The sequence below is a fragment of the Dendrobates tinctorius genome, unplaced genomic scaffold, assembly GCF_039654945.1.
Source record: "Dendrobates tinctorius isolate UK_male_01 unplaced genomic scaffold, ASM3965494v1 ptg000116l, whole genome shotgun sequence".
NCBI classification, from domain to species: domain Eukaryota; kingdom Metazoa; phylum Chordata; class Amphibia; order Anura; family Dendrobatidae; genus Dendrobates; species Dendrobates tinctorius.
The window spans coordinates 7,032,871-7,059,161 of record NW_027361784.1 but is presented as its reverse complement, the minus strand read 5'-3'; the positions used below and the strand labels follow the sequence as shown (position 1 = coordinate 7,059,161).

Here is a 26,291-nt window from a genome sequence, read left to right as displayed (position 1 = left end):
CACTGACCGTGGTCAGGGACTATAGGAAAACTGCATGAGATTTGAAAGAGTCTGGTGGCGAGTACAGCATCAGTAGGAAAATAAAGACTAGAGGGGCATTTGTAGGACACCGAACAACATGATTTTTCTTCAGAGGGAACTTCCAGGTTAATCTTAAACAGGTGAGGTTTTTTGTTTGTTTTTTTTTTTAAGCATGTGCAGCATCATGGAATAAAAAAAAGCGATAAAGCATCTTTGGAAAGATTGTCAGGTATTGTCACTATTATGGCATTGTAAGGTGGCAAAAATAAAATCACCAGATTGCATCTCTAAACGGAACCTATGTAATTGCTGCACAGGGGAAGGAAAAAAAGACAAAAGCTAAGTTCACGTTACAGCATTTCGATGGCCAAATACCTTTTCTCTAATTTCAAGTGTTAAAAGTAAAAAAAAAAAAAAAAACAAAACTCTACACAAAATAAAGGAGTTTTCAGGATTTAGGCTTTGAAAAGTTGTAAAATGTTGGAGCAACGCGAGGCTGAGCTACGGTTTTGCAACCTCCACCCATCAAATTCATGACGAGCGGCAGCTTTCCCAACACCACTGATTTGTGGCGAGGCCTGCACCGCGTCTCAGCCGCACTGGAGTCATTAAGAGAGGCATGCCTCTATGAAATCAGAACAGTTGACGTCAGAATGCCTGGTCATCAAGGCAGGCGGGAAAAGTCTTGGTGTCCAATTCAATATTGCACTTGCGCCTCCGCACCCCCCCCAATCTTTTTATTGGCAAGATATTCTTTCAAAGTATGGACCTTTGTTAAAGTCTATTTTTTGTTTATTTTACGTTCGTCATTGTAGGTCGAGTTTTGAGTTTCTAATTTGTCTCCAGTAGATTAAATGCGCCGAATAACTGCCAACATGTTTAGCACAAATGTGTTCCTGTCTACCCTACCCTTGGAGTGATGTTTATGTATGGGCCATTTTTTTTTTTTTTTTTTGGGGGGGGGGGGGTGCGCCAATGTAGAACAGGTGAGTTTTCACACTGGGAACCTACAAACATATTACTGACAAAAATACAAAGCATTTTCACATCAAATACCACAAGACAAAAAAAAAAAAAATGCAAATACTAAACTCACCTGTTCATTTGTGGTTGCTCACATGGCCCCCACCGGGGTTACTTTTCCTGCCATGGGGATGTCCTGTACACTGCTGTGACTGTTGCAGCCATCTGCCCATCTGATGTCGTACATGCAGACACCAATGTTGAAGCCACTGACAGGACGAAGTGGTCGGTACAGGAAAGTCACAATACAAGCTCCGAATCGAGAGCCTGAGATGCCCTAAAGAGATGGGCTCTGTCCCACCGGGGCTCTCAGCGCTCCTCAGTATTAATAGATCTGATGTAACACCAAATGCGCATACAGAATCCTACAGAACAAAAAAACTCTATATATCTCTGTATACAATCAGAATTAAAGAAGGAAGTACAGTAGAAGTCCCATAGACCTATACGGTAGGCCCACGTACATGAAGGCTATGTTCACATGTTGCGCTTTTGCAACTTTTTTTAATGCAAATTTTAAGCTGCGTTTTACAGAACCAGCAAAGTCTATAAGGCTGTGTGCACACGCTGCGGATTGTGGTGTGAATTCATCCGCGCGGATTTTGTAAAATCCGCAGATGAAACCGCAGGTCAAAAAACCTGCGGTTTTACCTGCGGATTGCTCTGTGGTTTTGCCCTGCGGTTTTTCATCTCCTCAATGGAGGAGATGGCAAACCGCAGCAGAATCCGCAGAAAGAATTGACATGTCAATTCTTTCTGCGGATTCAAAACCGCAGATAATCCGCGTGGAAAATTCCGCACTGTCTGCACTGCGGTTTTTGATTCCCATAGGGAATCATGGTACTGTACACCGCAGCAAAAACTGCTGCGGGTCCGCAGCGGCCAAATCCGCTGCGGAACTGCAGCAAAATCCGCAGCGTGTGCACACAGCCTTAGATTCCAGGAATCTCATGCACACTGATTTCCTGTTTTTTCCTGACAGATTTGGAAAACAGCTGCGTTTTTGCAAACTGCAGCATGTCACTTCAGTGTTTTTTCCCCCGTAGGAAACAATAGACAAGTGCAAAACACACACACACACAGGTACACGTTTTTGCTGCGTTTTGTGGTGCAAAAACTTAAGGAAGCTACAGTAAATCATAATTTTTTTTTTTGTGCCATTAAACTTATCAACATGCAAAAACTGCTTTTTATAAGCAGCTTCTTTACTGCCAAGAGCAGTTTTTGTCTGGAGGGAGAAAAAAAAAAGAATGCAGCAGAAACGCAGTGTGTGAACATAGCCTTACTGCCAACATCTGGACTGGCTGGTGTGAACACGGTGTAGTGTAACGACTGGCAGCGCTTAGGCTGTGTGCACACGCTGCGGATTCATCCGCACGGATTTTGTAAAATCCGCAGGTCAAAAGACCTGCGGTTTTACCTGCGGATTGCTCTGCGGTTTTGCATCTCCTCAATGGAGGAGATGGCAAACCACAGCGGAATCCGCAGAAAGAATTGACATGTCAATTCTTTCTGCGGATTGAAAACCGCAAATAATCCGCGCGGAAAATTCCGCACCGTCTGCATTGCGTTTTTTGATTCCCATAGGGAATCATGGTACTGTACACTGCAGAAAAAACTGCTGCGGGTCCACAGCGGCCAAAACCGCTGCGGAACCGCAGCAAAATCCGCAGTGTGTGCACACAGCCTTACAAAGATGAGTCCCACGGGCAGAGTCTAAGCAGTAAATGATTCATGGACAGGTTATCATAGTGAGGTCCTGGGTGCGAATCTCATCTACATGGAGTTTGCATGTTCTCATGTTTGCATGGGTTTCCTCCTACACTACAGATATATTTATACGGTAATTCAGCCTGTGAGCCGGTGTAAATGAGGATCTCTGTACAGGAATGCCCCAGGTCCTGATCCTCAGCACTGTTTATACACTGAATCCGGACTTGTGTAGATAACACAGGTTTTATGACTCGTCATATTAGCGGGTTGTGATTCTCTGTACAATCAGGACAGGATCGTGTTACTTGCTGGCAGTAAGCCACAATGTGATCTTTGTAGGCCGAGAGAAAGTACATTTACCGCACAGTGTAAACCCTCTAGATTGCCACAGCGCCCACGGGTTATCACTGCCATTTGCATGTGCTGAGCAGAATCACACAAGTGCAAAGATGGCATAAGGGACCACATCATAGGCATGTCTGCTCCAAATTGTATGAGGTTTTCTTCAGTCACCAATTCTCTGCACAATGTATGGCAAAAAAGTCCGGACTCCTGGGGAAACCAAAATCTGGCCTCCAAAAGAAACCGAAAGAGCGCTGCAACATAAAAGCACAAAATGCTCCATATGGCAGCGCAATTCTGCATCTGACATATTCAGCGTCCAAGTGAAATCAGAGGTGCTTCAGGGCGTCATGTTAGGGCCGACCCTAGAGCTATATTACTGTATATACTCGAGTATAAGCCGAGATTTTCAGCCCATTTTTTTGGGCTGAAAGTCCCCCAACCCCCCCCCCTCCCCCTCGGCTTATACTCGAGTCATATACACCAGAGGGGGTTGGAGGGGGTGTCAGAGATCATACTCAACCCCTCCTGGCGCGGTCTCTGCAGCCCCCCTGCTTTTTCCATGGTCTCGGCGCCCCTGCTCTTTCTGCGTTCAGCAGTCACGCTCATTAAAGTCATGAACATGCGCATAATGAGCGGTACCACGTGACCGCTGAAACCTGGAAGATCAGGGGCGCCGAGACCATGGAAGAGAGACGGCGCCTGGAGGGGGGCGAGTATGACAGGGCAGGACGGGAAGCAGTGCAATATTCACCTGCCCCCGTTCCACCGCCACGCGCTGCTCTGTCCTCTACGTCCTCTGACTGACGTTCAGGTCAGAGGGCGCGATGACGTAGTCAGTGTGCGCCTTCTGCTGAACATCACTGCAGAGGACCCGGGAGACAGAGTGGCACCCTGCGATGGAACGGGGACAGATAAATATCGCCAGTGCCAGGGGCCTGAGCCAGCGGTGACACCGGCACCTGTCCCCCATAGCGCGCCGGTGTCCCCACCTGCTCAAGACACCGGCACCTGGACCCCAGCGACAAGACGTGAGTATGTCATTTTATTTTAAATTGCAGCAGCAGCAATATATGGGAGGTATTTGTCTATTGAGCATCTTCTTGGGCCACCATTAACCCTTGTGCAGCATTTTATAGGGGGTATTTGTCTATGGAGCATCTTTTTTTGGACCACCAATAAGCCTTGTGCAGCACCACCCTCGGCTTATACTCGAGTCAATAAGTTTTCCCAGTTTTTTGTGGCAAGATTAGGGGTCTCGACTTATACTCTGGTAGGCTTATACTCGAGTATACACGGTATGTCTTTTTGTATTCCAGTAGAAGCTTAGGTTCAGGAAGGTTCCCAGCCCTCAAGTTGTACATGCTCAAGAACCTGATACATTGCGTCTCATGTGTCCAAAAAGTTGTGAAAAGTAAAATAGAGCCTTGACACAGATGAACCCATGTTGCAGGACTGGTCACGCATCACTCCCAAAGGCACCAGAAAGTTATTGCACCTTAAAAGTATGGGGTTAGGAGGACCTGTAGCTGACAGTGAAGGTGCGGTCCTGACAGTCTCAGTGGCTATCAGACAGATTATAAAGAGAGGCGTACAAATTGATTACCGTACTTAGTGCTTTTTTGCACAAACACCCGGCCGTAAATAATAAGAAAATCGATAGAGATGCGGTATATATCAGGAGAGAGTTGCATCGTAGCCACAAGCGCAGGTTAACTGTGACCTTTGTGTGAAGGCAAACATTAGCACCCAGTCAGGATGTGTTATCACTACTGAGAGCAATGACCCCGCACACACATGGCAGAACTGCCGTGCACCCGCTCATACCGAAAGCCAAAGCTACAACGTGATCAAAACAGGGTGCAACTTACACAGACGTCTACTCTGCGTCTCGACACTGAACAGTCCGGAGGGTCACATTCACAATCGATTCTGTGCAACGGCGCAACTCACTAGTGGGTTCATGTCACACAAATAAAGTCTAAATGGGCATCTTTATCACACAGAGGATTGCCTGCACCAATATATGGAAACAATCTGAGCAGATAAAGAATAAAGTGAAAATGCTACAAATTGCCTACAGCAAGTAGATTAAAGGGGTATTCTCTTCTTAACATGTACTGGCAAAGTGCCATGATACATTGTGATTCCTCCTAATCCAAAAAATGAAAGGACAGAGGCAGCATTGGACTTGAATAGTTTGGGCCCACCAGAGAAAGTCATTCTTGGGGCCCACCATGCATAAGTGCCTGTCCTTCTCTTTATCTCCAATCTTGTCAAGATGATAATCAGCGAATGAGCATTCATAGGAATGATCCCAACTTGCCCAAAAAAATTCCAGTAGTCAACTGACAAAAATCAGCAAAATGCTCATTTGTTGGGTGCAATGGTTTTTAAGCTTCATTTAAAGTCATCATTCACGGCCGGATATCGTTTTGTGGAAATAGTAAATTAACTGCTGCAATGCAGCGCCTACCAGGGTCCGCCGGAGGATTCTCCGGTCCTCCGGAGGGCCACGCCAATGCTGGACAGATGTATCCTCTGCATGTTTTCGATACTGGAGCATCGGGAACCTGACAAACCCACTGAGACAAGGTTCACATACATACATCTGCAGAAGTCGGATATATATACGTCAAAACGTGTGTGCCATATGTAAACTTCAACATCAGACTTGAATGTAGAAGTATGCCATCAACATCGGTATACATTTTTTTTTTCCAGTCTTTTCTCAACTAGCTTTTAATGAAACCAACAAGAAAACATACAATACATATATTGAAAACAGGCTGCTGCACATTTCTCCATGTCTCCCATTGCACGTATTGGAGGACAAAAATTACCGCACGTGTCTTATTTCTTGGTGGTAAAACAAATGTTTTTGGGGATGTGTAAGGCTATGTGGCCTTTTTGCATGTTTTTTTTTTTTCTCCTGTAGCCAAAATCTACAACCTTGACATTAAAAAATGAAGCAAATAGCCTTGCTGATCAGGCAAATTACATGCGTGACAGGGCTGGAACGGCTCTGGCACCAGAGGGAGAAGATATATATTTTTATTTGGTTTTACACTTCAAAGGGAGCAAACATTCAGAGTGAAAAGGGGAGATCCTAGCAGTGGACGCGGGGCTTCTAGAACCCCATCCACCATGCCGTAACATCTGGCCGCTGTGGTTTTGGGGCTGCATAAAAATGCATCGTCAAAGCCACAGTAATTCCTGATGGTGGGCACATACCCCTACTTTCTCACAAGGTGGATTTTAGTTTTTGACGCAGATTCTCCGCAACTAAGGCCACGTTCCCACAATCAGCTTTCGGTGAGTTTTTGATGTTACAGGTTCTCTGCACCCAGCAAGTAAAATATGAATGTTACCTGCACTTTTTTTTTTTCTTTTTAAATACACTTCATTAAAAAACCTCACCAAAAACTCATTGTGGGAACATAGAATGGCATTAGGCTAGCTACAAAATCTGCAGGTAAAGCTCCACGTACCCGCTAGAAAAACTGACAGGCTGTGGATGTGACATAAGCGCCGCAGGTCAGATTAGCCAGCGACAAAAAAAAAAAAAAGAGTCGTGGGGGATCACAAGATCTCTATAAATCCCATCCACTTTGCTGGGACTGGGAGACACTGCACTGTTTATCTGGAGGGGCGCAGTGAAAATACACAAGTCAAGAACTCATGGTGGGAACTTAAAAGAAACAGAAATAAAAAATAAAAATAAAAAAAAAAGAGAGGGAAGTGAACCTGACAAAGTGTGGACATGGTGAACAGAACATGTGTGCACACTTTAGTCTACATATATACATATAGAGTATACATGTCCCAAGCCTGCACAGAGGATAAGGCTACGTGCACACGCTGCGGATAAACGCAGCGGTTTTGGCCGCTGCGGACCTGCAGCAGTTTTAGCTGCGGTGTACAGTACCATTCAAATGAATGGTAATAAAAAAACCGCTGTGCTGACTTTGCGGAAAAATCCGCGCGGATTTGCTGCGGTTTTGAAACCGCAGAAAGAATTGACATGTCAATTCTTTCTGCGGAATCCGCAGCGGGTTCCTATCTCCACCATTGTGGAGATGGTGAATCCGCAGGACCAAACCGCAGATAATTTGACCTGCGGTTTATCTGCGGTTTTTGCAAAATCCGTGCGGATTAATCAGCAGCGGATTCCGCAGCGTCTGCACACACCCTAAGTGTGAGCCAGACACCGCACAGGCCCCTGTTCACACTTGCAGCTCCTGTCTGACCTCTCCCTGCGTCTTTGGCTCTCTTGACAGGAACGATGCACTCACGACAGCCAATCAGATTCCACTTCTCATTTACACAGGCCGCTTGAAAAAATAAAAGAAGCGCCTCGATTGGTTGCCATAGGCGACAGCTCCACATTCCTCTGCGCAGCCATATGGCGCCCAACGCTCTCACCCCGACACCCGTCCCGCGCCCCCAGCAGCACTACAAGAGCCAGCAGGCCACTGCAGACAGACCTGAGAGCGGCGGGCAGAACTCCGGGCTGGACGGCGGACTCTCCCCGTGCCCGACTCCTTCCTTCAGGTAGTCCTGGAAGTGCACCTCCCGCATTCCCAGCCACAGGCGGTTGGCAGTGCCCTTCAGGACTCGGCCGCTCCTCCCGGTGATGCCGGTCAGGTAGTCCATGACGCCCTGCGACCGACTGTCCCTGTCACTCCCTGAGGTAAAACTTAGCTCAAAAACTTTTTTTTGCAACCCGCCTCCGCCCCTCACACGCCCCGCCCCCTCTATCGGGCTGCCCTGTGATAGGACGCCTGCCCCTCATGCGCCGAGTGTTTACTTGGCCCCCCAATAACTTCCCTAATCATCCTCGCGCCACCCCTATTTTTAAAAGTGAGAAATTCCACTTGCGGTTGTCTTTCCTACAGAGAAGATACCACCGCCATACGATGGGGGTGGATTGCAGCACTTATTCCAGTCTGGCACCCCCTCTATTTCCTACTGTCATTCATCAATCACCCCTATTTTTGAAAGTGGAAAATCCCTATTGTATTTGTATTGATAGGCAGCCGATACCACAGCTAATACGCTTACGGGGGTAGGAGGTTGCAACACACTTGAGTGGTCATTGCCCCGGTTTCCATCCCCCCCCTATTTTTAAAAGTGAAAGATTCCACTTGCGTTGATTTCCCTAAAGAGAAGGTGCCATTGTAGACGATTTTAGGGGTAAAGTGTATTTAGAAAAATGTGTTTTGAAGTTGACAGGCTGAGCTGGGTGTAGCCGGGAGGTGACCTGAGCATGCAGACAGCGAGTACAGCACAGGCCTCCAGCCTCACAGCCTGGGACTGCTTGGCAGGGTGAAAGGTTGTGCTTGTTATTGTCTCTGGGAATATCCCAGTAATAAATTGTTCTAACCCTGAGGCAGTTTTCACTCTTCCTTGCTAGACGCATTGTATTTTTTTCAACGGCGCCGTTCATTTCACCGTATAATGTACTGAGACTAGTGTAGAGCATTCCGATACTGCAACTATCGGGTATCGGCCGATATCCGCTGTATCAGAATTCCGATACCGAGTACCGATATTTTTTCCATATCGGAAGTTCCCATAATGCAAAGAGCCACTGCTGTGGCTCTGATTAGCTGCCGAAATGACGTCATCATGATGCGCGGTCTGTGCGTATCATGATGCGTCGTCAGTTCGGGCCTTCCGGGGGGGGGGTCTATGCCAACTGCCCGGGGGTCTGAGCGGCCTTCCGGTGGTCTGTACCGGCCTGCCGGGGAGCTGTGCCGACTGTCCGGGGGTCTGTGCAGGATCGTCCGATGGGACTACAAGTCCCATCGGGCGATGCCTGCTGCCATGACGGTGATTAACACATTAGCCAATGATGGGACAGTAGTAGTCCCATCATCCAGCCTATGTGTTGAATGTAAAAAAAAAAAAATACATACTACATGCTACATACATACAACATGCATACTACATATATACCACATATATACTACATGCATGCAACATACAAATATACTACAACATGTAGTTGCATACTACATGCAACATAAATACTACATATATACTACATGCATGCAACATACATATGTACTACATGCAACATGCATACTACATATATACCACATGCATGCAACATGCAAACTACATATATACCACATATATACTACATATATAACACATGCATGCAACATACATATATACTACATGCATACTACATATATACCACATATATACTACATGCATGCAACATACATACTACATATATACCACATATATACTACATGCATGCAACATACATACAACATATATACTACATGCATGCAACATGCATACTACATATATACTACATGCATGCAACATACATATATACTACATGCAACATGCATACTACATGCATGCAACATACATACTACATATATACCACATGCATACTATATATGCCACATATATACTACATGCATGCAACATATATATATACTACATATATACCACATATATACATGCATGCAACATATATAATACATATATACTACATGCAACATACATACTACATATATACCACATGCATGCAACATGCATACTACATACATGCAACATATATACTACATGCATGCAACATACATACTACATATATACCACATGCATGCAACATGCATACTGCATATATACTACAAATATACTACATACATGCAACATACATACTACATATATACCACATGCATGCAACATGCATACTACATATATACTACATGCATGCAACATACATATATACTACATACAATACATTCATACAATACATGCATATAGACATACAGTACATATAACATAGAGTACATACTCACCATCACTTGTCACTTTGATCCCCGAAGCCATTGTCATCTATGGAATAAATATTAAAATAACAAAGCACCAATATACTCACCCCTGATCCGCAGAAGTCCACGGGTGTCCCACAACGATCTTGCGTGGAGAACAGCAGCATCAGCTGATGCTACCGTTCTCTACGGGCTCAAGGAAACCAGTGTCGGGAGGTAGGGATCCTTCCGCCCTGTATTCCTCCGCCACTGTAAAGAAAAAAAAAAGTCCCTAGTCTAATTTTATGGCATTGCTGTGTGAGAAATTTCCCATGCAGCTTTTGCCATAAAGTGAGACTAGGGACTTTTTTTTTTTTTTTTTACACTGGCGGAGGAATACAGGGCGGAAGGATACCTACCTCCAGACACTGGTTTCCTGGGCCCCGTAGAGAACGGTAGCATCAGCTGATGCTGCAGTTCTCCACACAAGATCGTCGTGGGACTCTCGTGGATTTCTGCGGATCAGGGAGTATATTGTTTGTTTGTTATTTTAATATTTATTCCAAAAATGACAATGGCTTCGGGGATCAAAGTGACAAGTGATGGTGAGTATGTACTCTGTTATATGTACTGTATGTCTATATGTATGTTTTGTATGAATGTATTGTATGTAGTATATATGTATGTTGCATGCATGTGGTATATATGTAGTATGTAGTATGTATGTTGCATGTAGTATATATGTATTATATATATGTTGCATGCATGTACTATATATGTAGTATATATGTATGTTGCATGCATGTGGTATATATGTGGTATATATAGTATGCATGTTGCATGCATGTAGTATATATGTAGTATGCATGTTGCATGTAGTATATATGTATGTTGCATGCATGTAGTATATATGTGGTATATATGTAGTATGCATGTTGCATGCATGTAGTATATATGATGTATGTATGTTGCATGCATGTGGTATATATGTAGTATGCATGTTGCATGCATGTAGTATATATGTAGTATATATGTAGTATATGTATGTTGCATGCATGTAGTATGCATGTTGCATGTAGTATATATGTATGTTGCATGCATGTAGTATATATGTATGTTGCATGCATGTTGTATATATGTAGTATGCATGTTGCATGCATGTAGTATATATGTATGTTGCATGCATGTTGTATATATGTAGTATGCATGTTGCATGTAGTATGTATGTTGCATGCATGTAGTATATATGTGGTATATATGTAGTATGCATGTTGCATGCATGTAGTATATATGTAGTATATATGTATGTTGCATGCATGCAGTATATATGTAGTATGCATGTTGCATGTAGTATATATGTATGTTGCATGCATGTAGTATATATGTGGTATATATGTATGCATGTTGCATGCATGTAGTATATATGTAGTATGCATGTTGCATGTAGTATATATGTAGTATATATGTACAGTATGTTGCATGCATGTGGTATATATGTAGTATGTATGTTGCATGTAGTATATATGTATGTTGCATGCATGTAGTATATATGTATGTTGCATGTTGCATGCATGTGGTATATATGTAGTATGTATGTTGCATGTAGTATATATGTATGTTGCATGCATGTGGTATATATGTAGTATGTATGTTGCATGTAGTATATATGTATTATATATATGTTGCATGCATGTAGTATATATGTACGTTGCATGCATGTAGTATATATGTGGTATATATAGTATGCATGTTGCATGCATGTGGTATATATAGTATGTATGTTGCATGCATGTAGTATATATGTGGTATATATGTAGTATGCATGTTGCATGCATGTAGTATATATGTGGTATATATAGTATGCATGTTGCATGCATGTGGTATATATAGTATGTATGTTGCATGCATGTAGTATATATGTGGTATATATGTAGTATGCGTGTTGCATGCATGTAGTATATATGTAGTATATATGTTGCATGCATGTAGTATGTATGTAGTATGCATGTTGCATGTAGTATATATGTATGTTGCATGCATGTAGTATATATGTGGTATATATGTAGTATGCATGTTGCATGCATGTAGTATATATGTATGTTGCATGCATGTGGTATATATGTAGTATGCATGTTGCATGTAGTATATATGTATGTTGCATGCATGTAGTATATATGTAGTATGTATGTTGCATGTAGTATATATGTAGTATATATGTACAGTATGTTGCATGCATGTAGTATATATGTGGTATATATGTGTGTTGCATGCATGTAGTATATATGTGGTATATATAGTATGCATGTTGCATGCATGTGGTATATATGTATGTTGCATGCATGTAGTATATATGTGGTATATATAGTATGCATGTTGCATGCATGTAGTATATATGTATGTTGCATGCATGTAGTATGTATGTGGTATATATGTAGTATGCATGTTGCATGCATGTAGTATATATGTGGTATATATGTAGTTTGCATGTTGCATGCATGTGGTATATATGTAGTATGTATGTTGCATGTAATATATATGTAGTATGTATGTTGCATGTAGTATATATGTAGTATATATGTAGTATGCATGCATGTAGTATATATGTGGTATATATGTAGTATGCATGTTGCATGCATGTGGTATATATGTAGTATGTATGTATGTATGTTGCATGCATGTAGTATGTATGTAGCATGTATGTAGCATGTAGTATGTATTTTTTTTACATTCTACACATAGGCCGGATGATGGGACTACTACTGTCCCATCATTGGCTAATGTGTCAATCACCGTCATGGTAGCAGGCATCGCCCGATGGGACTTGTAGTCCCATCGGACGATCCTGCACAGACCCCCGCAGCCTGCTCAGACCCCCGGACAGTCGGTATAGACCACCGGCAGGCCGGCACAGCCCCCCGGCAGGCCGGTACAGACCCCCGCAGCCTGCACAGACCCCCGCACAGTCAGTACAGACCAACGGCAGGCCAGCACAGCCCCCCGGCAGGCCAGTACAGACCCCCGGCGGTCCGCTCAGACCCCCGGACAGTCGGTACAGACCACCGGCAGGCCGGCACAGCCCCCCGGCAGGCCGCTCAGACCCCCGGACAGTCGGTACAGACCCCCACAGGCCGGCACAGACCCCGGGCAGTCGGTACAGACCACTGGCAGGCCGGTACAGACCCCCGCAGCCTGCACAGCCCCCCGGACAGTTGGCACAGCCCCCCGGCAGGCCGGCACAGCCCCCCAGCAGGCCGGTACAGCCCCCCGGCAGTCGGCACAGACCCCCGGCAGTCGGCACAGACCCCGGGCAGTCGGCACAGACCCCCGGACAGTCGGCACAGCCCCCCGGCAGGCCGGTACAGCCCCCCGGCAGGCCGGTACAGCCCCCGGGCAGTCGGCACAGACCCCCGGACAGTCGGCACAGCCCCCCGGCAGGCCGGTACAGACCCCCGGCAGTCCTCACAGACCCCCGGGCAGTCCGCACAGACCCCCGGCAGGCCGGCACAGCCCCCCGGCAGGCTGGTACAGACCCCCGGCAGTCCGCTCAGACCCCCGGACAGTCGGTACAGACCACCGGCAGGCCGGCACAGCCCCCCGGCAGGCCGGTACAGATCCCCGCAGCCTGCACAGACCCCCGGACAGTCGGTACAGACCACCGGCAGGCTGGCACAGCCCCCCAGCAGGCCGGTACAGACCCCCGGCAGTCCGCTCAGACCCCCGGACAGTCAGTACAGACCACCGGCAGGCCGGCACAGCCCCCCAGCAGGCTGGTACAGACCACCGGCAGTCCGCACAGACCCCCGGGTAGTCGGCACAGACCCCCGGAAGGTCCGTACACCCCCCGAGAGGCTGTACAAGGAGAGAAAAGGGTTTTTCTTATTCCGATACCGGAAGTCCCATAGACTTGAATGGGACTTCCGGTATCGGAATCGGCGATACCCGATACTTTTTTCGTATAGGGCCGATACCATCCGATCCGATATTTTAGGGTATTGGATGGTATCGCTCATCACTAACTGAGACGCTTCCGAGGGCGGGGAAATTGGGAAAAATGCCATTTCCGCCATTGCTTTTTCGGGTTTTTTTTATTATGAGGTTCATTTTGCACTAAAATGACCTTGAAATATTATTCTCCCAGTCCATACGCGTACGGCGACACCAAACGTGTGTTTATTTTACATTTATTTTAGTGCCTTAAAAAAAAATGGAATTTTCAAAAATACCGTATATACTCGAATATAAGTCGAGTTTTTCAGCCCCCTTTTTGGGCTGAAAAAGACCCCCCTCGACTTATATTCGGGTCACGGTTCAAACTTACCTGGTCCCTGTCATCTCCGCGGTCCCCGGTATGTGTCTGCGGTCCCCTGCAGCCTGTCAGTGTCCCGGTGGTGGCGGGTAATGATAGGGCCGCGGCAGCGTTACAAGTCGCTGAGCGCCGCTCTCTCCCGCCTTCCGTCTTCTGGCAGTGACGTACAGGGGGCGCGATGACGTGGATAGCACGTGCCCTCTGCCTGAGTCACTGAAGAGCCGGGAACGCTCAGGAGCAGCTGTCAGCAACGGAGGTGAGTATATAGTGTTTTTTTTTTTGTTTTTTTATTCCAGCAGGGGCAGCAGCAACATGATAGGATTACCGGTAATCCTATCACTTGGCCAATAAATTATCATGCATTGGGGCCACTATTACGGTACTCACTGTGCAGCATTTATGGGGCATATATTGTGCAGCATTACGGTATTTGGGCCACCATTATTCACTGTGCAGCATTTATGGGGGCATATGTTGTGCAGCATTACGATATTAGGAATTTGCAATTCCCACCCTAGGCTTATACTCAAGTCAATAAGTTTTCCCAGGTTTTTGAGGCAAAATTAGGGGGGTCGGCTTATACTCGGATCGACTTATACTCGAGTATATACGGTAATTTAAAAAAAAATTGGTTTGTGCAACTTTTAAAAAAAAAAAATAAAATATTGGATGGCTTTTTAAAAAAAAAAAAAGATATATACGCACAATACAGTGTGTGTGTGTGTGTATGTGTATATATATATATATATATATATATATATATATATATATATATATATATATATATATATATATATATACCGTATATCAGTTTGGTCCATATATATTTGGACAGAGACAACTTTTTTCTAATTTTGGTTCTAGACATTACCACAATGAATTTTAAACAAACAATTCAGATGCAGTTGATGTTCAGACTTTCAGCTTTCATTTGAGGGTATCCACATTAACATTGGATGAAGGGTTTAGGAGTTTCAGCTCCTTAACCTGTGCCACCCTGTTTTTAAAGGGACCAAAAGTAATTTTACAGATTAAATAATTGTAAATAAAATGTTCATTTCTAGTACTTGGTTGAAAACCCTTTGTTGGCAATGACTGCCTGAAGTCTTGAACTCATGGACATCACCAGACGCTGTGTTTCCTCCTTTTTGATGCTCTGCCAGGCCTTCACTGCAGTGGTTTTCAGTTGCTGCTTGTTTGTGGGCCTTTCTGTCTGAAGTTTAGTCTTTAACAAGTGAAATGCTTGCTCAATTGGGTTGAGATCAGGTGACTGACTTGGCCATTCAAGAATATTCCACTTCTTTGCTTTAATAAACTCCTGGGTTGCTTTGGCTTTATGTTTTGGGTCATTGTCCATCTGTAGTATGAAACGACGACCAATCAGTTTGGCTGCATTTGGCTGGATCTGAGCACACAGTATGGCTCTGAATACCTCAGAATTCATTCGGCTGCTTCTGTCCTGTGTCACATCATCAATAAACACTAGTGACCCAGTGCCACTGGCAGCCATGCATGCCCAAGCCATCACTCTGCCTCCGCCGTGTTTTACAGATGCTGTGGTATGCTTTGGATCATGAGCTGTACCACGCCTTCGCCATACTTTTCTCTTTCCATCATTCTGGTAGAGGTTGATCTTGGTTTCATCTGTTCGAAAAATGTTCTTCCAGAACTGTGCTGGCTTTTTTAGATGTTTTTTTTAGCAAAATCCAGTCTAGCCTTTTGATTCTTGATGCTTATGAGTGGCTTGCACCGTGCAGTGAACCCTCTGTATTTACTTTCATGCAGTCTTCTCTTTATGGTAGATATTGATATTGATACGCCTGCCTCCTGGAGAGTGTTGTTCACTTGGTTGGCTGTTGTGAAGGGGTTTGTCTTCACCATGGAGACTATTCTGCGATCATCCACCATTGTTGTCTTCCGTGGGCGCCCAGGTCTTTTCGCATTGATGAGTTCACCAGTGCTTTCTTTCTCAGGACTCAGCAAACTGTAGATTTTGCCGCTCCTAATGTTGTAGCAATTTCTCGGATGAGTTTTTTCTGTTTTTGCAGCTTAAGGATGGCTTGTTTCACCTGCATGGAGAGCTCCTTTGACCGCATATTTCCTTCACAGCAAAACCTTCCAAATGCAAGCACCACACCTCAAATCAACTCCAGGCCTTTTATCTGCTTAATTGAGAATGACGTAACAAAGGGATTGCCCACACCTGTCCATGAAATAGCCTTGGAGTCAATTGTCCAATTACTTTTGGTCCCTTTAAAAACAGGGTGGCACATGTTAAGGAGCTGAAACTCCTAAACCCTTCATCCAATTTTATTGTGGATACCCTCAAATGAAAGCTGAAAGTCTGAACTTCAACTGCATCTGAATTGCTTTGTTTAAAATTCATTGTGGTAATGTCTAGAACCAAAATTAGAAAAATATTGTCTCTGTCCAAATATATATGGAACTAACTGTATATATAGAATGTTTTATTTTATTAAGTAGCGAGTTGTAATTTTTTGGGGTACGTGACACATTTTTTTATTTTTTTTGCGTTTAATTGCAAATTTTACCTTTTTAATTTCCCAAATAGGTTAAATCATTTTCTGTTTTTAATAGATCGGACTTTTACTGAATGTTCGTATTCTTTTAAGTTTATTTTAAACTGGGGAATAGTGAGAACTGATTTTTTTTAAAAATGTTTTTATCCTTTTTTTTATTTCACACTTTATTTTTTAGTCCCCATAGAAGACTTGAACCTGCAATCATTTTAGCCTTCGTTCTATGCGAGGTAATACATTAATGATACTGTGTATGGTACGAATCATGGTCTTCTTTAAAGCCCAGCCTGTGGCAGCAGCGTTTGTAGTGTGACTAGCCCTGGAGAAGAGTTTGTTATGCTTACAGCAGATAAAGGGTCAACAGCAGGTTTGAGCTAAGAAGTAAAGAAGCTAAAATTTGCAGAGATGATTGCAGCAGGGAGATCTCCCCCCCCCCCCCCCCCCAAGAGGAAAATTCCATGGAACATGGTAACTGGACACACATAGGTGTCTCACTCAGCCTTCGAAAGCCTTGGGTGATGACGTTTGTTATGCTTACAGCAGATAAAGAGTTAACAGCAGGTCTGAGCTAGAAAGTAAAGAAACTAGAATTTGCAGAGATTATTTCAGCAGGGAGATCTCCCCCCAAGAGGAAAATTTGAGGGAACATGGTAAATGGACAAAAAGCCTTTTGAATACTCAGACACATATAGGTGTCTCACTCAGCCTTAAAAGGCCTTGGGTGATGAGGTCACTGGGTGATGCAAAGAAAAGGATGGCAGCCATAGGGTATGGGAGCAAGGTTCGGCCCCGGAGCAGAGACAGGTGATTAACAAATAGAATAATTGACGATCTGCATGAATATACCTGACTATTGGATTGTAATAGCAGCAGCCTGACGTTTGAAATACAGTTTTTCTCCATCACTTGTTAAGCGTCAAGAAATCCTAGATGAAAACGACATGCCTTCATTGGACCTTCCAACTCAAAAGGACAATGATCCAAAGCATAGCTCAAAGTCCACCCAGGCTTGGCTAAAGGCCGGGGTGACACTTGCGAGAAACTCGCATGAGTCTTGTGTCTCAATACCCGGCACTGCCGCCAGCACTCGGGACCGAAGTGTGCATTTCTATGCAGCTGCACACTCCAGTCCCGAGTGCCGGCAGTGCCGGGTATTGAGATGCGAGACTCATGCAAGTTTCTCACAAGTGTGACCCCGGCCTAAGAAGAAGTCTTGCAAGAATCAGGAGCTGACATCACAGTCGTTTGACTTGAACCCCATAGAAAATTTTGGGTGATAGTTGAAGAAGGTGGCTGCAGCACCGAACCCAAGAATATTTGTGAACTGGAGACTGTTGTGCATGAGGAATGGATAAAATTCCTTGGTAAAGCTGCCAGAGGCTGGTGCCTGGCTATTCATGTTTGCAGCAGGTTATAACAGCCTGAAGTGCTCTAAGTACTAAAGACGCTTGTCATGAAGGGGTTGAATAATTCTAAGACTGCAGCAGTCAGTCAAAGTGGCATTTGGTGGTGAATTTGGGGAAACCACATGTTATATTAGTTGTTGAACTATGTACTTTGATCTTGTTTCATTGGTCTACTGCAAACAGTATAAAATTTGTACATTTTGCTAATAGACCTGTTCTGCAACATTGGGGGGAAGGGAATCATTTTGATTACAACATTAGGAAGATAAATAGACTTTCAAAAAAAAGAAAGCCTGAACTCCAAAAATGTGAAGACTGTGGAGCCGAGTCATTAAAGGGAATCTGTCACCACATTTTAGGCTTATCAGCTAAAAATATCATTGGATTGAGTGTCAGCTATGCATTTCCCAACTACTTTTGACACCCCCTGACTCCCTATGTAGCACCCATAAATACCTTTTTTACCCTTCACCATGACAGCACCCACTGGAGGTAGCGGGATCCGCCCCAAAGGAACAGGAAACCTACAGAGAGATAAAAGGGGGCGGTCCACCTCTCCTCCTCAGTTTTGGTTTCCTGTTCCCAGGGGAACCTCAGGAAGAATCCTTCAGAAGTCATACCTGGCCAAGGCATGCCGCCTGTGCAGTTTCTGCGGAATGGCAGGAGCTGCGATCCTGAAGCAGCGTCGGGTGAATTCCTTTAGACGGCTCCCCCCTTGTCTGGTGGATGGTCTGGAGCGATGACCGGGTCCGGAAAGGGCCACCCGGTCTCACTCAGGAGCACGTCGGGGGAGGCCGCATGGAGCGCCGATGCCCAGCGGTGGCTCTGGGACTAGGAGGAGCCGCCGCACTGGAAGGGGTAAGAGCGCCAGTGGCGCGAAAAAAAACCCCAACCGGCAGCTTTCCAGGGCAAGGGGACGCGGCCCGGCGTACAGAGCGGGCATGGGCATGTGCCGCCCGACCTCGATGCTCCGGGCCCCGGGAGTAATGGGTGAACTTCCGGGGCACAATGGCAGAGGTGCAGGGCGCCCACTAGCGCTACTGCGCAGGCGCGAAGCACGCGACTGGACCCGGAAGTGGCTGAAGAACTTTGAGGTCGAAAAAAAATATATATAATAATAAGTGTTTATTTAAACGAACGCTGTAAAGGTCGGCAGTAGGTCATGTCATCCCCAGGAGATGCGCATCCCCCGACAGGGGACTCTGCAGGTGTCCCGAGATCGCTCTGGCAGAAGATCTACAGACACCACTCGCAGAAGTGACACCAGGACTGCTCCTCAGCCATCTGATTCGGTACCATAAGCTTCACTGGGTGAGTGCACAAAACATACTCTGCCTATTAAGCTGACACCCTCTCTTTTCTAGCCATGTCTACCCCCTCTTCCAGACTAAGCAAAGAATGCGCTTGATGCACTCAGCCTATCCCTGACTCCTACCCCCATAAAAAAGAAAAAAAAAGGGGCTCTGCAAACAGTGCGTTAGTGAGACCAGACAGGGGGCCACAGTGTCATCTAAAGACATACGGGCTATCATTAGAGAGGAACTACAAGCCGTCGCCCATACTAGTATTCTCTCGGAGTCCAGGGGCAAAAAAAAGAAACAAGTGACTCTCAGTTCAGAGTCAGAGGAGGTACAAGAGATCGCCTTAGACTCCTCACTCACGTCATCATCATCATCGTCAGAAATTGAGGGACGATCATGTTTCCCCCTGGATAGTGTTGATAACCTGGTCAAATCCATAAGAAACACTACGGGGTGTGAGGAGACAAAAGGCGCTCAAACCACGCAAGATATAATGTTTGCGGGTTTGGCAGAAAGAATAAGGAGAGCTTTTCCAGTAATACCGGCAATTAAGGCCTTAATAAAAAGAGAATGGGGAAAGCAAGATCAGAGAAGTTTTCTCCCATCGGCCTCAAAAAGGAAATATCCATTTAGTAATGATGAATTACTAAAACGGAAAAAAAAACAAAAAACTCCTAAGGTCGACGCTGTTGTAGCCTCCACCTCTAACCAATTTACTATTACGGTAGAGGATGCGGGTTTATTGTCCGACCCATTAGACCGTAAAGCAGAGGCATCATTAAAAAGATCATGGGAATCATCTACGGGTTTTAAGAAAAAAAAAAAAAAATACAGCAGTAGCCAGCACATGCACCGCCAGATCAATGCTCGTTTGGTTACACCAGTTGGACCAACAGATCGAGCAGAAAGTGTCAAGGGAAAAGCTGCGTGCAGCGCTTCCGTTAATTAGAGGAGCAGCAGCCTGCATGGCCGATGCATTCGCAGACACCCTACGTTTAGCAGCAAGATCGGCGGGTCTTGTTAATAGCGCACAATCAAAATCTAAGATCTGCATGATCCCATGCGAGGGCGAGTTCCTCTTGGGAAAACCCTAGACGACATACTCACCAAAGCTAAAGAAAGGAAGAAGGCTCTCCCTGACTCTTCTATCCCTTTCTATAGGGCAACCTTTTAAAAAGGCGGCCATTTGGAAGAGGAAGCAACGGAAAGATGAGATGGGCCACAAAGAAGAGAAAGCATGTTTAAGAGTTCAGGATTCAGGAAAGAGAATAAATACTGAGCAGTCAATTCCCCCAGTAGGGGGTAGACTGAAACTCTTTGCTCCAAAGTGGAAGTTAATAACATCCCTTAGTTCACCAATACAACAAAAAGCCTTGAAATGGGAATTCAGAGTTTATTATCCAAGAGGGTCTTAGTTAAAGTCCCAGAGGGACAAGAGGATAGAGAGTTCTACTCTTCTTTATTTTTAGTTCCCAAACCTGATGGTACGTTTAGAACAATCATAAATCTGAAAAAGCTTAATACGTTTATCAAAAATTATAAGTTTAGATGGAGTTGATCAGGTCCACCATTAGGCTTCTCTTTCCAAATTATTTTATGACGGGCATCAACCTAAAAGATGCTTACTGTCATCTCCCTATCCATGACAGATACCAAAAGGTACCTGAGGGTTGCAATAGCATTAGAAGGCGAGATTCGGCATTTTCAGTATACGGCCAGGCCTTTCGGTCTCTCTAAAGCACCGAGAATCTTCTCTAAAGTGATGCCGGAGGTCATGGCGTGTCTTCGTCAAAGGACACTTGATCGTGCCCTACCTAGATGACTTTTTAGTTATCGGGAACTCGATCGCCCAGTGTACTAAACGTGTGGCTGATACGGTCTCATCTTTGCAGGTTCTAGGCTGGATCATCAACTTCCAGAAGTCCAGACTTGTTCCACTATCCCCCCAGAGGGGTTTAGGATTCCAGTTAGACTCAACGACCCAGAGGGGTCTAATTCCTCAGGTAAAAATTATGCTCATCAAAGATAAGGTTAGAGCAGCAATGAACAGACCACGCATATCCCTGAGAGAGGCAATGTCGTTGTTGGGGTCGCTCACCTCCTGTACCCCGGCAGTTCAGCGGGCCCATTATCACATCCGCACACTGCAACATCACATCCTCCAGGAGACAGACGGCTTGGCGGTCACCTCGAGAGCAAGATAACCCTATCACAGGAAGTCTTGACTTCTCGTGTATGGGGGCTAGATAGTAACCATTTAACCACAGGAGTTCCATGGGTAATATCGCCGTCCCATACTATAACCACTGATGCTAACCCCCATGGCTGGGGAGCCCATAGGGGGAATAGCTGCTGTCAGGGAAGATGGAATAAGGAGGAACTACGATGTTCATCTAACTTAAAGGAGCTGACGGCAGTAGATTATGCGTTAAATCATTTTCTTCCACAGCTTCAGCAGAAGCATGTCAGGATCCTATCGAACAACACCACCACAGTGGCGTATTTAAACAGACAGGGGGGTACTCAGTCAGAAACTCTGATGTCTTCCGCAGTAAAAACCTTAACATTAGCCGAAAATTGTTGGTCGTCCCTTTCTGCCCTCCACATCAAGGGAAACAACAACCAAGAAGCGGACTTCTTGAACCGAAACACACTTCAGCAGGGGAAATGGCGCCTCAATCACCATGTCTTCAGGGACATAATAGCTCTATGGGGGCAGCCTCAAGTAGACCTGTTTGCCACGAGAGAGGACAGATAAGTAAAAACATTCGCCTCCCTGTCCTTGATGGATCATCCAGACATACTAGACGCCCTTCAGGGCCCATTGAAATTCGACCTAACATATGCCTTCCCTCTGATAATCCTTCTACCACAGGTCATTCGGAAGATCAGAGAGGACAGGGCGAGGAAAATTTTGATAGCACCGTTCTAGCCCAAGAGACCATGGTTCTCATGGCTATGAACCATGTCCATATCAGATCCTTGGGTCCTGCCGTCGATCCCCAACCTACTCTCCCAAGGCTTTTTTCTCCACCCCCAAGTGGACAGCCTACACTTGTTGGCGTGGAATTTGAGAGGCAGCTACTAAAAACAGGAGGGTTTTCTGAGACACAAATTATTACGCTCCTACAGAGTAGGAAGCAGTCTACTACTCAGATTTATACAAAAAAAAAAAAAGAAAAAATTTTCTGCAGTTCTATACAGCCTCTCACTCCACAGAAATTCTGATAATTCCAGGATAGGAACTTCTACCAAAAGGTAAAGAATGGGGTCTAGCAGTAAATACACTGAAGGTCCAAGTGTCTGCATTAAGAGCACTCTACGGCCATAATATAGCTGGAATAGATGGGTGTCCCGATTTATTACAGCTTGTGAACGGATGACCCCTGTTCACATACCTAGAATCCCTTCTTGGGATTTTAAATTTTGGTTCTAGACGCCCTAACGGAAGCCCCTTTTGAACAAATAGACAGTATTTCTCCTAAATACTTGTCACTCAAAACGACCCTCTTAATAGCACTAACATCCGCTAGGAGAGTTAAGGTACTGTCACACTTAGCAATACACCAGCGATCCTGACCAGCGATATGACGCGGTCAGGATCGCTGGTGCATCGCTAAGTGGTCGCTAGTGAGCTGCCACACAGGCAGATCTCACCAGCGACATAGCAGCGGTCGGCGGTGGTTACTTACCTGTCAGACGCGGCGATCCTGACGTCCTCCCGCCTGCGTCCACGCGTGGCTCGTCGGCCCCACAGGATGCCCAGCAGGAAGAGCCCGACGAGAAACGGTCCAGGACGTTCTCGCGCGATCAGCGATAATCAGCGGGGGAGCCAGTCGGAGGTAAGTATCAGACATAGCGATATCGCTAGCAATATCGCTATAACGTCACAAAACCAGTGACGTTATAGCGATATTGCAAGCGATATCGCTTAGTGTGACAGGCCCTTTAGCGACATTCAAGCATTATCCATAGATCCACCCTTCCTATAAACATATCAGGATAGGTTGATCTTAAAACCAGATTCCTCATACCTTCCTAAGGTATCAGCAAAATTCCATAGGTCACAAGATATACTTCTCTCCACTTTCTTCAGGGATCCCTCCACTCCTGAGAACTGTCATAAAATACATCAAAAGGTCCTGGAGCTGGAGGCAGTGTAGGGCTCTGTTCATATCTTTTCAAGGCTGTAAAGGGGGGTACGGAGTCACGAAGAGCACCTTATCGCGATGGACCAGGGATGCCATCCGATTAGCTTACTCCGCGAGAGATGAAGATCCTCCGGAGAACATCAGAGCTCATTCTAATAGAGCAATGGCATCATCTTGGGCCGAGAGGGGAGACGTTCCAATCGAAGCCATATGTAAGGCGGTAATTTCGTCAACCCCTTCGACTTTCTATAATCACTTTAGACCTGGCCTCTCATCAACTTCTGACCTAAGCTTTGGCAGGACTGTTCTTGGCACGGTGGTCCCACTCAGGTGATGGTCTCTGAAATCTCTCCAGTGGGTGCTGTCGTGGCGAAGGGTAAAAAGCCGGATTACTTACTGGTAATGCTCTTTTAATGAGTCCACGACAGCACCCGCTCACTACCCTCCCTATGAAGATAATAGCGATAGATACACCATATATTAATAAGAGTGTATTCCTTAAATGTGAAGTAAATAAGTTAAACTTAAAATGCAAGAACTTTGCCTATCTATTGGCGGTCCTCCTGATACTCTGAAATACAAATGAGGAGGAGAGGTGGACCGCCCCCTTTTATCTCTCTGTAGGTTTCCTGTTCCTTTGGGGCGGATCCCGCTACCTCCAGTGGGTGCTGTCGTGGACTCATTAAAAGAGCATTACCAGTAAGTAATCCAGCTTTTTCTTTACAGAACAGTTCCAGTGCAGAAGAGCCGGAGCTGTTGACTCGGGCCCAAGTTCTTCAGGTGGAAAGACAAGCGTGTAAGTTTTCTTGAATGTTTTTGGTTTAAGTGTTTTATCTTTACAAGTATATGATTAATGTGTTTCTTTGAATTCTAGGTTCCACAACGTGAGGAAGCCACCATTGATAATGACCTCTTGATTATGCTGGTGCAAGAGCGAGTAGCTTTGTGGGATACCCGTGATCGGCAGCACTCGGACACCGTGGTGATTCGACAACTCTGGGAAGAAGTGGCCAGATTGCTGTTGGATGATTGGGACAAAGCCACGCCACATGTCAGAAAGGATTTTCATAAGTATTGCAATGTGGTCTGACATGGCCGTGAAGCTGTAAAAGGTGCATTGTTTTACAGTTTCTCTTTTTTTTCCCCTTCACAGTGAAGAGAGTAAAAGTCCATTGGCATTCGATGAAGGATCGCTTCAATAAGGACATGAAAGAGGAGAACCTAGTTCGAAGTGGTGCAGCTCCAAAGATTTCCAAATACAAGTACCAACATTACCTCTCCTTCCTGAGGCCTGCGGTTGCTCATTGAACGTAAGTATGTTGTGTTGTATTCCATGGTATAACATCTGAATTTTTCTATTCCACAGGATATGTTGGCGCTTTCAATTTTTTTATGGTAATGTTTTTCATTTCTTTCCACACAGAACCTGGAGCAGCACCACCGAACCTCTGTTGGAGCGGCCCCTCATCAACCAGCCACCGAACAGTCCCAGTCATCCACCAGCGATGCAGCAAGTGTGCATGCTTCACAGGCTGGGGAACAAGCAAACAGTCCAACACGTTTTCCCCTCTTCCAGTCCTCTGCCACTGTTTTTTTTGGGTCTTCTCGCCAGCGGCAGAGGGCCTGGGACCGGCTAGTCATGCCCGAGTTTCTTCATTTAGGCTCGGTCTTCCAGAATAGGTAGAAGGTGATTGGAGAGAGACTGGAAAGTGGATTCACCCATGTGAACACCCTTTTCCAGGAAGTCAACCAACGCCTTGACCGCCTAGCAGCCGACCCTCAGAGACCAGCACGACATTTTTTTCTTCTATAGAGCAGGGCATGTTGGAAAACCTTACGCCTGAACTCCAGCTGAGTGTGATGCAGGCCTGCCAGGCTGCTCACAACCAGACAATGCAGCAGTCCCGGTACTACCAGCAGCCACACATGGCATTTTCAACACGGCAACAAGGGCTGTGGCAGAAGACGGCGACCTATCCTCCACCACCACCGCTGGACACCAGGGCTATTCCACCACTACCCAGCTACACCACGATGCCAAGTCCAGCAGCACGCCAGTCTGAAACCACTACCATGCCAAGTCCTGAAACACGCCAGCTTACCACCATCATGCCGAGTCCTGCAGCACACCAGAATCAAGCCACCACCATGCCGAGTCCTGCAGCACGCCAGCCTCAAGCCACCACCATGCCGAGTCCTGCAGCATGCCAGTCGGAAGCCACTTCCACACACCCAAGGAAAAAAAGCAGGAAACAGATGCCCAGTACCAGCGCTGCTCGGCACCGCCAGAAGATGAATGTCATGATACCAGTGCTGGATGGCCGGCACTTCTGGGGTTAATGTTCTGATCTCAGTGCAGACTCTCACCTGCACACCTGGGACCTATTCTGGTGGCCTCTCATTGGTTCTGGGGAGGCTTCTTATAGCCGCAGGAAGCTCCCATCCCCCGTCAGTTATACTTTCGCCCTTGGCATTGTGTGGTGACCCCTGAGTGTGTTAGTGCTGTGTTCTGGTTGTTTGATTCTCTGTGTATGACTCGGTCTGTTCTCTGGATATCTCTTTGGATTCTGCTTGGTACCTTCTATGTCTGTTTGGTTTTGATCTCTGCTTGGCCCTGATTATCCGTCCTGTCTCATCCCTGGTACTATATTGATATCTTGTGTATGACCTTTGGCTTTGTCTGACCCTCCGTCTGTTTATCCCTCCTGTACC

At 45.6% G+C, this 26,291-nt stretch overlaps 1 protein-coding gene across 3 annotated transcripts in view; it reads right to left on the bottom strand.

The window, feature by feature from the left end:
* Nucleotides 1–26,291, bottom strand: part of OXR1 (oxidation resistance 1) — a 559,470-nt gene that overhangs the window by 120,312 nt on the left and 412,867 nt on the right. Inside the window, exon 1 of one of the 3 annotated variants that reach the window (XM_073590177.1) lies at nucleotides 7,587–7,841. The exons of the other annotated variants lie outside the window; for them this stretch is intronic. Within the exon in view, the coding sequence (XP_073446278.1) occupies nucleotides 7,587–7,755 (169 nt within the window). The 5' untranslated portion in view covers nucleotides 7,756–7,841. Of the gene's footprint in view, nucleotides 1–7,586; nucleotides 7,842–26,291 lie in introns of those variants that run through there. 3 annotated transcript variants of the gene reach the window in all.